The sequence below is a fragment of the Octopus bimaculoides genome, chromosome 14, assembly GCF_001194135.2.
Source record: "Octopus bimaculoides isolate UCB-OBI-ISO-001 chromosome 14, ASM119413v2, whole genome shotgun sequence".
In the NCBI taxonomy this organism is placed as follows: domain Eukaryota; kingdom Metazoa; phylum Mollusca; class Cephalopoda; order Octopoda; family Octopodidae; genus Octopus; species Octopus bimaculoides.
In genome coordinates, this window is record NC_068994.1 from 50,474,502 (window position 1) to 50,487,386 (window position 12,885).

Sequence of the window (12,885 nt, forward strand, 5' to 3'; positions counted from 1 at the left end):
AAAAAAAAAAAAAAAAAATTAAAAAGACAGCCAAATCTCCCCCAAACAATAACTCACCAATGTTCTGTCTCACATCCACCTATTGTTGCTAGAGAAGATGCTGTTTCATTAAATAAGCAAACCAGAGTACAACTCCTACTTCAACACAATACATCTGCCTTTCTTTTTCTCATCCTCTCTACTATACCTCATTCCTTATACATGTCTTCCCAATCCTTTCTTCTTCAAATTGCAACTTTTCACAATACTCTTCCTACCCATATTTGTTTTTCCCTGGGAGCAGTATCTTTATAGAAAACTTTTAGATGATAGAATTAATGCATCACCCAGTTTAATACCCACACACAGACACCCCACCACCATGATCTTGGGTACCTTGATGCATCATTTCCTATTACAAAAAAAAACTAATGTGTTGTTGAGGATGACAAATCCATCCTTTGCACCACTACACTCTCAGAGACACTACAAAAGGTTGTGTGAGCCCCTGTCTTCAACAAACCAAGCAACAAAATAGATTTTTTTTTTTTTCAAGCTAAACATCACTAAACATCAAAAGCATGGTTGAGAGGGCCAGCAAGATCTATAGATACAGGCCCTTTTTACTGGATTAAATAATAATGTGTATGGGGTGGCAAGAGCAAGGAGCAGAACTGCTGTTGATGAGGTCCTTAACCAAATTATCTCCTATGTTTGCCATAAAAAAATTTTAAACAAAGTCAAGGATAGGTAGTCTCCTGGGGGGGGCCCATGACAAGGACAAAAACATAACAGATAAAGGGATCTGACTGCAATAAGAAAGTGGTTATGCCAGCATATCTGTCCATGCACATGAATACATGCATGCAACTTAATTTCTGCACTGAAGTATACAAAAAAAAACTATATATATATATATATATGAAGAAAAATCAAAACCAGTACAAGTCACTAATGTATTGCTACACAACAAATGTGGAAACACCTCAGCATTGCCGCCACCAGAGCCTCACCAGATACAACAACAAGAACAACGCAGGCTACTCACCGGGCCTCATCTGTTTGATGGTGTAGTCATTGATTAGATGGTGGTTGTGTTCGTTCAAATTACAGTGAAGAGTGACACAGTCACTTTGGAACAGGAGATCCTGTAATGTATATACCCGTGTGATTCCTACAGGGAGAGAAGGCAAAAAAGAAAATCCTGATTAATTATTTTCAAAATCATTTAACACATTATGTACATTAAGCCTTTAGCATTTAAACCGATCATATCTGGCCAAAATATTCTGCTTGTTTTATGTGCTAACCGGCCAGATCTGGCCTCTCACATCAACTCTACAATATCATTCTAAAAATTAACAGTTAACCCATCAATATCTCAAAGCAGCAAAATAATGCATGGTTAATTCAAAACAACATGAATAAATAAGCATTACTTTTGACACTAATCTGAATGCTAAAGGGTTAATCTATACACGTGTTTTTTTACAAGTACGTGTGTATGTAAGCATGTATTTGCAAGTGTATGCTCATGTGCATATATATAAGTGTGTGATCATTATTTTAAAATCTACTTTTCATCTCTTGCAAGCCATACACACTCACATGCTTACACACACAGTTTAATACAGTTTATTGTTTTTCATTTTTTACTGCCTAACTTCAGGAATCCAATATGTAACCGATTCCTAAATGTAAACAGTAATGTAGCAAATTAGCATTCCCAATTTCTCAAATGCTAATTTGTTTTCTGCACCGAAAATAATCAAATCAAATGCAATGACTTCTAACAAACGTTTAATAAAAACAGGTCTGAATCTAAGAAGATTAGAGAAAACTTTGGATTTTTTATATAAACCCTATTCAATCGATTAAATACAGTGATTCTAAGATATTCATACAGGGATACACTTTCCAATCTTTCACAATAAACAATTTTAATATCATTTAAGGCCATTGTTATGTTACATTCCTTTAAATTTCATATCTAAACAATGCTTTGATCTTGAAAAGAGGAATTTATATATATTCCTTTATTTGTTTCAGTCATTTGACTGTGGCCATGCTGGAGCACCGCCTTTTAGTCGAATAAATTGACCCCAGGACCTATTCTTTATAAGCCTAGTACTTATTCTGTCAGTCTTTTTTGCCAAACCACTAAGTTACGGAGATGTTGACACACCAGTATCAGTTGTCAAGCGATGGGGGGGGACACACACACACACACAAATGTGTGTGTGTGTTTCTTTCAGTTTCTGTCTACCAAATCCACTCACAACAAACTTTAAGAAACAGCTTTTGTATTTAGAAAAATGGGGAAAGTAATGAATTGATGTTTGATAAAATGGTGATATTTCTTCATTCAGGAAATGAAGAATCAAAAACACTGCAATTGATTAGTGAAAAAAAAAAAACAATTTTCTATGTTCTTGTGTACGTACATGCAGAAATAAATTAATGTATACACACCTAATGCCTTTTCAATTCCATCCGTTAAATAAGGATCATAAAAAATTACATTAAAACCAAATATTTTTGCTCGAAGTGCAACAGCGGTTCCCACACGACCTGTGGAGAAACGAAAGTAAAAACTTGAAAAAAAAACAAAACGAAAAAAAAATGATACATGAACCGCAACTCTATAAGAAAACAGCATTTAGTCTCAATTATCTCCCTTAGCCACTTCGTTAACGCGAGAAACAATTTTTCTGTTAGAATTAATATTCACAAAGCTATTTCTTTTATGACAATAGTGTGGAAAAATAAACTGAATAAACTTAAGCTCAATTTTGTGGCAATACGAAATTATTCGTAACCCATTTCGAATTTCATAAATATTACTTTCTGATTTATTTTAAAATCAAATAAACATGTGGGCCCAAAATTAATAAATAAAATTGTAATAGACATGGCTTTCCTAAACCTATTATTATACCGTTTTGTTATTAGGTCACATAACCTTTAACCTTCAATCAATGAGCACTACAACCACAGGTACCTTTAGCACAGTTTTCTCTTGCAAGTATCCTGACCGGATTCTTAGCAGGGGGTTACTTCACTTCATGACATGGCCATACCCTCTGCACATTCCTAGATATGTTAAAAATTTAAAACCCACTGTACCTGCACCATCCTCTTTCCACTTCTCTAACATCCAGGGACTCCAGTCTAACCTACACACTACACACCATCTCATGTTAACAGGCAAAACTCTCATCTTGCTCCCGTCCTATACACAAACTGCTCAGACCAAGTCCTTCACTGCCGCCCAGGCTTCACACTTTACTAAAATTTCATACTGAAAGATGACGGCTGCACAGATGTGGCCAAAAGTTTGGAACAGAGGTCTGAAAATTAGAATGTTTACATTAAATGCCCAAATATCGATTTGTACTTGGGCATAACAATTTCAATTTAAAAACAAATGTTCCAGACTTTTTGCCCATACCACTGCACTCCATTCACCCTTGCTAGCCGTTCCTGGTACAATATTTTGTTGCACTGTTAGTCTGTCTGTCTGACAAGAGAAAATCGCTATGAGGTTCTACTAGCAAGAAATATTGGCTAAATATCACACATAGTATAGTTCAAGGTACCTTTTAAAAGGTGGGATGGTAATATTTAGAAAGCCCTTAACCATAGCTCGATCTTATGCTACACAATAAAATGCTTTCAGCCATCTTCAAGCCCAAGTTTACAACTAAAACCAGTCTCACTGCCTCAATCATCATCGCCCCAAATAAAAAGAACAATAAAATAAAAAACATGGCTTACCAAGTCCAACAATTCCTAATGTGTCTCCTCGAATTCGAGCCGAACCCTGGGCAGCTTCACGCAACTGTTCGGGGCCATTGATTTTTTTACCTTCACGTACCATATTTGCCAGCCAGTACGTTCTTCGGTAGAGATTTAAAATGAGACACATCGTCGAATCAGCAACTTCTTCCACGCCATATCCGGGCACATTACAGACAGCAATTCCTGCAAAGAACAAAATCCAAATAACATAATGAGAAGCCATGTCAAAGGGAAGAGTTAATAACCACAACAGTCACAGACCCTTTTAAACTGGTAAGACTGGTGCATTTCATGCCCAGTTTCAACATATGCAGGATACAAGAGGGATGTAACATGATCTCAAGCTGAAGTCACTTCACTTCACTTGTTCTATTAATGGGGAAAAATATGCTAGCCTTCAACTAGTCAAAATGAAATAGCAGTAACTTTTCTTTTACTTTTTAAGGTAATAGCCGCTATACAGTATCCTCAACCACAAAGATAAATAGTTACCTGATGCTTGGCTAAACTATCAGAAGTGATTTTTGTTAAGATTCGGTAATTAATAAATAACACACAGAGCATCTAGCAATAAAGACAATTATTCCTACAATTAACCAGTTTGAGAAACTGAGTAACCAAGTAAAGAGACAATACTGGCTGGCATCTCTTAATCAATGAAGTTCTATTGTCATAACAATGCCTCTCATTGGTTCAGTTTACCCAACAATCTAAGTTGGCAAAAATTCTATAGTCATATCAATGCCATATGGAGATAAAAAAGAATAGAAAAAATAGAAAAGAAAACAAACAGAAGACAGTTGTTAAAATATTAGAGGAGTAACATAATAAAAAATTTGTGAACTGATGATGAAAATAATTTTTTTTAAATTTCTATTTCACAAAAATAAAATTTAAATTATAATATTTAAAAATGAATAAAGAAAAAAAACAACCATTACAGCAAACTATTCTAAAAATGGATATATTATAAGCGTGTGTCAAGAATATCTCCATTGTAACCACAGCCGTTTCATAAATATGGAAATGACAGGAAACAAATAGCTATAACCCAAACCATTGTTTAGGTTATAGCAACACCCACTCACTCACTCACATCAGACAGCAAAACTTGCCAAGCATAAGCATTCCTCTTCAGAAAAAGACGGAGGTTCCTAGACTATAAAGCATAATGACATTGACACAGATATACATAAACATATATGTAGATGCCTTATAAACAGATGTACAAAACTCTGTACATATAAACATACAGAGATTCAGATGCTGGCAAAAAAACAAAAATACAAGGAAAATAATTTCCTTAGATAAGAGTAGAATGGAAGTTGCTTTGTACTGACATTGTAGTTACATGTTACATAAAGCCTTATATATGTTGCCCAGTGCAAGATTTGCACCCAAATTCATCAACATATATTAAAACTACATCTGGTACATTAGGCTATGTATCCTGCATTGCAATGATTTCCTTCAACACGACACAAGTTTTGTGTGTGTGAGTGTGTGTATAAACGCATACAAGATCCTCTCCTCCAATGCCCCCGCCCCTTTCAAAATTCTTTGTTTTGCAAGTTACTTTGCAAGTTACTTGGTGACCCTGCTGGTGCTAAGTGGCACGTAAAATGCAACCAGTCTACGTTGTAAAGTGGTTGGCATTTGGAAGGGCATTCAGTTGTGAAAATCATACCAAAACTGACCTTGCCTGTGCTGGTACCACGTAAAAAGCACCGAGTCCACTCTGTGGAGTGGTTGGTGTTAGGAAGGGAATGCAGCTGTAAAACTCTACCAAAACAGACACAGTAGCCTGGGGTAGTTTTCTACCTGGCCAGCTACTGTCAGCTGCCCTACCCATGCATGCATGGAAGATAGATTATGATGATGATAATCCATGCTGGAGCACTGCCTTTAGTCAAACAAATCGACCCCAAGACTTATTCTTTGTGAGCCTAGTGCTTATTCTGATGATACAATTTTTATCAAACATGGAGAGAAGCAAGATTAATCCTGGCAGGGTTTCATATTAAAACAAATGACAACATTAAATACTGTAATAGGATTTAGCATGAAAGCCTACCATTTCTATTTGCAATTCTACTAAAACAAATGAGCGAAACAAAGACCTTCTAGTCACTTAAACTACCAGAAATAGCCATCAAATCTCCCTCAAATCACACTCTACTATCTCAAAGAAAAAGAAGGCCCATTGGATATACAAAAGGGCAAGATGGTCATGGATACTATATCTGATCATGGATCTACTCGATTAGAGCCGACCTGAATTTACAATAATGACAACAATTTCCTACATTGAAAACATTACAACTTTATAAAGTAGGGACATAATTGAAGGAAACAACCCTCCCACCATTGTCACAGACACTCCCAACATCCATATTTCTCAGAAAATGAATGAGAGATGAAGATGAAGCTAACACCAATTATAGCTGATGGACGCATAACAGAAATGGGGACAACTAAAAACCTGGAAGCAATTACTCTAAAACCTTACTGTAAAAAAATCAGTGCTGCTCCATCAATGATAAATGCAGAGCGAAGTTGGAATTCAAAAAATATTTTGAACTGAACTTAAAAAAGAAAGAAGCGCACATGAAGGAAGACAAGCGAATAAAAACAATGATTACAAAATGGGAAGTTTTTAGTAATCTTAATACAACAGAAAGAAAAGAAATGAAAGGAAAAGAAAAAGTCAACAACAAAGGCAAGCACTCGTTCTAAGTAACATAGACTCGAATAGGAATTACAAATCTATCTTGGTCAGGTTAATTAACCAATGAGTCAGCACCACCTTGGCTTCTTTCTCATAAACAGAAAGACAAAATGTACCAATGAGCTGTACAACCTCAGAACATGTCATTAAATTGTCATGCTCAACAGCGAGCCATTTAAATTAAATTTCTATTGTATAACACCACCACCACCACCACCACCCTGGTATCAGCTTTTATTCCCAGCAGCCTTTGACTGACATTCTGAGCCTCGTACCTAGACACACTCCTCCTACCTACATTATAAATACATAAAAAGAAAAGACTACCCACCAGTAGTGAAGGCAACTACTGTATTTAACTGGGCACTTAAGAAACCCAACTATATACATTAAAAGGTTTCTACTGCACAGACAGGGACATTGTGCCCCACAAGCTACAGCAAAAGTCAACTCATTTAAGAAAACAGTAGAGGAAACTATCTAAAACAAGTGGTGGCTATATGGATAAGAACACTGGAACTCTTATTTGATAAGGCACATTCAAATATAATTGGTTAAGAAAATCTTATAGAAGAGTGGTCTAGAGGAGAAGAACTAAGTTTGTGAATTTAATCCTAGCCTAAGGACTGTCATAAATACATAAAGTAGGTCGTTCTTATAATTATTACCTCCACCTTAGCGAAGGTATTGTTTTCAGTTGCATTTGCTTGTTTGTCCATGGACAAGATATTTCAAGAACCACTTGATGGATTCAGACAAAACTTTCAGGAGTGTTTGGCCTTGTGACTGGTGCAAACTGATTAGATTCTGGGATCAATCCAGTACCAGACAAGGATACTGGATTATTTTTCCTGTTTTTTATTTAATTTTTGAGAGCAGTTGGGTTCATTTTCAGTGTTCTCATTTGTGAGAGCAGTCGAGTTTATTTCAGATATTCTCATTTTAAAAAATCATCTCTGGCTAATCGTGGAGAGGACGTTGGTGTTGCCTTGGTGGAGGTTTGCGCTCTCTCAGTGCTCTTGCTTTTACTAGTTTCAGTCATTTGACTGTGGTCAGTTATTTCAGCTTAATACTGATTATATAAAATCACTATTTTATCAACTGGCTAGGTCATCCTTAACATAAAGGGCCACAACTTGACAGTTTTTTGTATACCAATGCAGACACACACACACACACACATCATAGGCTTCTACACAACTTCTATCTACCAAATTCCATTCACAAGGCATCAGTCAACACATGGTGATAATAGAACACTTGCTCAAACTGCCATGGAGTGCAATCAAACCCAGAACCCGGTGGTTGCAAAGCAATTTCTTAGCCACATGACTAGCTCTGTCTATGTCATGACAATGAAAAAATATATTAAACATTTCAAAATGTAATGTTTTTCACAAAACAGAAAAGATGAGGAGATTAGCAGCCCAAGATAAAAAAATTATTTAATCATTAGGTAATGTGAGCTGACGATAATGAATTTTAGAATGATTACATAGATCCCTTGTGCACAAGCATTAGACTTCGGGGTAAATCTGAAGAGATATTAAAACAAATAAGTCTTCCCAACACAGAACAAGTGGCATTTTACTTGCTTGTTGCTGTAACTGGATGTGGAGGACAGCTAAAGAAGTCAACATGTCTTCCATGTATTGGCTATTTCACAATATCACTTGAGATTTTCAAAAATGGACACAAAAAAAAAAATCAAAACAAATATGAAAAACCACAAAAATAAGGGAAAATACAAAACAGAATTATGCAATTTCCCCATCTTTCTTACCTAATTCCCCAGCAGCCTTTGCATCGATATTGTCATGTCCACTTCCTATTCTAACAATGACTCGCAAACTTTTAAATTTTTCCAGATCTTCTTTATTCAGAGTGATGGTATGCCACATAAGAGCCCCTACAGCTTCATTCAGTACCTGGAAAGCAAAGACGGACACAAGCAGCAATTAGTTTTGAAACAAACCAAGTAATAAAGGAATGCAGTTCTTAATGATTAATGGTTTGAAGAAGATGAGTTTTCATCAAAACATACATTTAATACACAAAAATACAATACAATACAAAACAATTCAATGAAGGAACCTGCATAAATTACTCAGGTTGGTAAGAAATAGTAGCCGAATTGCTCTCATATCTTGAAAAAAACTGGTGTTTCATTTATCTTTTATCTTTCACTTGTTTTAGTCATTAGACTGCGGCCATGAAGGGGCACTGCCTTGAAGAATTTATAGTTGAATGAACCGTTTTCAGTACTTGTTTTTTTTTTTTTTTTTAAAGCCAGGTACTTATTCTAACAGTCGCTTTTGCAGAACCACTAAGTTACAGGAATGTAAACATACCCACACCCATTGCCAAGCGGTGGTGGGGACAAACACAGGCTTCTTCTGGTTTCCATCTACCAAATCCACTCACAAGACTTTGGTTGACCCAAGGCTATAGAAGACTATACAGTTGAGAAGCAAGCTTCTTACCACACATCCACACCTATTTACTTGCATATAAGTTATAACCCTATATTACTGTTAAATCTTGGTACGAAATTCTTTACCTTTATAGCCTTAACCTTACTCTGTGCATAAGTCACACCCCAGTTTCTCCCAGTTAAAATCAAGTACAAGATAGTGTAACTTATACACAAGTAAACATGGTATATTAATAAAAAGAAAAAAAGATATATTGCATATGTAACCCTATACGCATAGTGTTTCAAGGTGTGGTGATGGCCAGAAAGACTACAATCAAAAGAATCAAGAGACCACAACAATGATCTGGTGGCTAATAGCATCTCAAGTTATGCAAGCAGACCAATGTAACATCTGCAATGCAAACTGAGCCCACAACCCATAATGTATACCGCCCAATGCCACCCTTGTTTAGCTGTTTAGTTCTTATATAACTTTGAAGTCCTTGATCTTTCACTTTTTAGTACTAAGACAGAGGTGAAGCAAAACCATTTTCATTCCAAGTTATTAGCACATAAATTAAGTTGCATATTTTGTTATATTTTTCCATTGTTACTTCCATTCAAAAGCATTCTTTCGAGGGTGGATGCATCTATAACCTACCCAAAACACCTGGTGTGTCTGGTGTGAGTGTAACATCAAGTAAAAAAACATACACTGCAGATGCTTTTTGTTACATAACCCAATATGGTGAAATAAAGCAGGCATAGTTGTTACTGCCTGACAATGAAGTTTTCATTTTCTTCTTGCGTTTTAATTTCAAGTATTAAACTTCAAACCAAGCTGCACGCTTCTAGATACAAACAAATACAAAAACAACTGTCCTGTTTTGATCAACTTCAAACAAATTCACATTGTTATTCCAGGCATGGGTGTGTGATTATGAAGTTCGCTTCCCAAGATGATTTGGGGTTCAATATCACTGCACGGCACTGTAGGTAAGTGTCTTCTACTTATGCCATGGGTTGACCAAAAACTTATGATTTAATAGAATCTGGAAGAAGCCTCTGTGTGTGTGTGTGTGTGTTTATGAACAGACACACATGCCACCTTGTCTTGATATCACATGATCATTGTAAACAAGCATCACCATCGTATATACAGTGTTGTTTGTTTCCATTCTTCTGTAAAAGCAAATCCGAACATGGGGGAAGTATTAGCTTGTTTGGAAACAGGTGAGTGTTGGTGACAGGAAGAGCATTCAGCCATAGGCAATCTGTCTTAATTTCATGTGACCAATTATGAAGCATGGAAAAATGGACTTCAACTCCATCTTCCCCCTGTGTTACAACAAGAAAGGCCAAAATTAAACAACTGAAAACCCGAAAATAAACATCAGAGAATCTAAACTGTGAAACAGACTCACCCAAGACTATATAACATTTAAAAAATAGATTTTTTTTTCTCAACAACTTAAATGTACTAGAATTAGTAGAGGTACCCTAGTGTTAATATAAACGTCACTGAAATTAATTTAATGAGGTGAAAAAAAAAAAAGGACACAAAATAGATATATCATCAACAAATATAAAAACAAATATGTATATCACATACATGTATACATACATGTATACATATATATATATGTGTATATATATATATATATATATATATATATATATATATATATATATATCACCACCACACCTAATGACATACAATCAATGACAATGTGACCTACTTCACCTAACAAATAGCTGCGATTGCACAAGAGCCAAGTATTATTTGCTTAAAACCTCAAACCAGACAGCACTGTTGCAGTTTATGGCAGTATAGGAAAATAGATAGTAAAATAGCTATGGCAGCTGTGGTGTTGGTGGTGATGATGGTGGTGAAAAACTGGCTGTGATGGAGGTGGTGACAGTAGTGATGGAGGTGGTGACAGTAGTGGTGGTGGTGGTGGTGGTGGTATTCTTTACAAATGTGTCCTTTTGCATTGTTTCTCTCTAAACTGAAGAAAAACAAAAGCCAGACTTGTGTGGGAGCCGGTCTTCCAGAATAGGACAGTTTACAGGACAAGGGTTTTGAAAGATAATGCTTGGACCCCACTCCCACGCAAAAATAAATAAATAAATAAATAACCGATCTGCTAATCCTCCTGTACCCCCCCCCACCCGCCATCACGTCAGGTGATGTAAAACTTTTGCGCCTATCACTCATAGCAAACAAAAGCAGTCAAAAGAAAGAGGGGAGAGGGGGAAGTGAGAAACAGAGAAAGGAGGAGAAAGAAGAGAAAGAGGTGTTATGTAAGAAAATACAAAATGAAAAGCGAGAGCAAACAAAAAAAAAAAAGCCAAGGACCATCCATGAGATTGTACCATGCTGAAGAAGATACCAAGCCATCGACAGAGTCACACTCACAGACGCCAAAGGTTCCAATCCAGAGGGCAACAGGATAAAGCTTAAGTGAGTGTACGTATAGATGGGCCCTCCTAAGCAAATAACCTTTTAAAATGCATACAGATTATCAAAGTCAATGCAAAAAAACCAAGGTGACAGAAAGACCAAAGAAGTGTGCATGTGGGAGGGAGAGAGAGAGAGAGAGTCAACCTTAGTGACAAATATTCTGGAAAACTGGAGCACAATAAAACACATGCTCAGTGAAGCTAGAGTGCTCTACTTTCAACCAGATACAGGAAGTAATGAATTCAATCAGGCGTGAACTTCTGCCAAAACTTGATATAGTTTCTATTGCATTGTACAGATACACACAAAGAAGATTGTTTATGAAGAGTATTTTTTTTTCTTTTTTTCTCTTCGTTCAGTTTTTCCCATTACACCTATCTCACCAACAGATACAGCATAAGCCAACAAAAGGAGTCACTAACTACATAGCTGCCAGACACTCACAGGGCATGACAGAATGGACTGGCCAGTTAATGCAAGCAACAAATGGACTCTCTTGTACACATTGAGTACTTTTCCTGCAATTTGTACTACATCAAATCATTTCTTCTTTTATTCCTTCACTTGTTTCAGTCATTTGACCGTGGCCATGCTGGAACACCACCATGAAGGGCTTTTAGTTGAGCCAAATTGACCCCCAGGACTTATTTTTTAGGCCTAGTACTTATTCTATTGGTCTCTTTTGCTGAACCACTAAGTTACAGGGACATAAACACACCAGCATAGGTTGTCAAGCAATGGTGGGGGAGAGGGCCAAACAGATGCAAAGATACAAATACACACACACATATTCCAGACATATATATATATATATACATACCTACATACATACAATGGGCTTTTTTCAGGGTGAATACAATTAAATACCAGTCGAGCATTGGGGTATCAATTTAATCAACTGAATCCCTGCCACTGAAATAACTGGCCTTGTGCCAAAATTTTGAAATAATTACTGTCATCATCATGATCATCATTATCACTGCAACTATTACTGTAGTATCATTATTTAAATTTTTCTTTTCTTTCTTTATTTTTTTTTCAATGAACAGACAGGTGAAGTGACACAAACAGACATTATATACCGAAAACTGCTCAATTTGCAGAAGTATTAGAAAGTTGCCAAACAACACGGCTAACATAACATTGCTGATACAGCCTGTGATTGTGATGATACTACCACTAATAATAATAATAATAATAATAATAATACTAATAATAATGACACACACACACACATACACACCCTAGTCCAGTTTCCACCACACCACAGGCAAGCAGAACAAATATTTGTACAATAGTCTCTGAGTGAGTCAGAAAGTTCCCACACAATGTTGTCCTAAAATTGTAAAGCCTCTCTCTTTCTCTCTCTCTGCCAGGCTGTTATTGACAAAACTGCAATACTGTTTTATGGTATCTACCACACTATTTGTAGTGGTGTGTGTGTGTGTGTGTGTGTGTGTGTGTGTGTGTGTGTGTGTGTGTGTGTGTGTGTGTGTG

General features: G+C 36.3%; 1 protein-coding gene across 4 annotated transcripts in view; it reads right to left on the bottom strand.

Moving 5' to 3' along the window:
• The window catches only part of LOC106874741 (C-terminal-binding protein), a 185,466-nt gene that overhangs the window by 19,512 nt on the left and 153,069 nt on the right, over nucleotides 1–12,885 (bottom strand). For all 4 annotated transcript variants that reach the window (XM_014922579.2, XM_014922582.2, XM_014922581.2 and 1 more), the window contains exons 5-8: nucleotides 8,292–8,436; nucleotides 3,757–3,963; nucleotides 2,452–2,550; nucleotides 1,028–1,153 (exon numbers count right to left, since the gene is read on the bottom strand). In XM_014922579.2, the coding sequence (XP_014778065.1) occupies nucleotides 1,028–1,153; nucleotides 2,452–2,550; nucleotides 3,757–3,963; nucleotides 8,292–8,436 (577 nt within the window). The remainder of the gene's footprint in view (nucleotides 1–1,027; nucleotides 1,154–2,451; nucleotides 2,551–3,756; nucleotides 3,964–8,291; nucleotides 8,437–12,885) is intronic.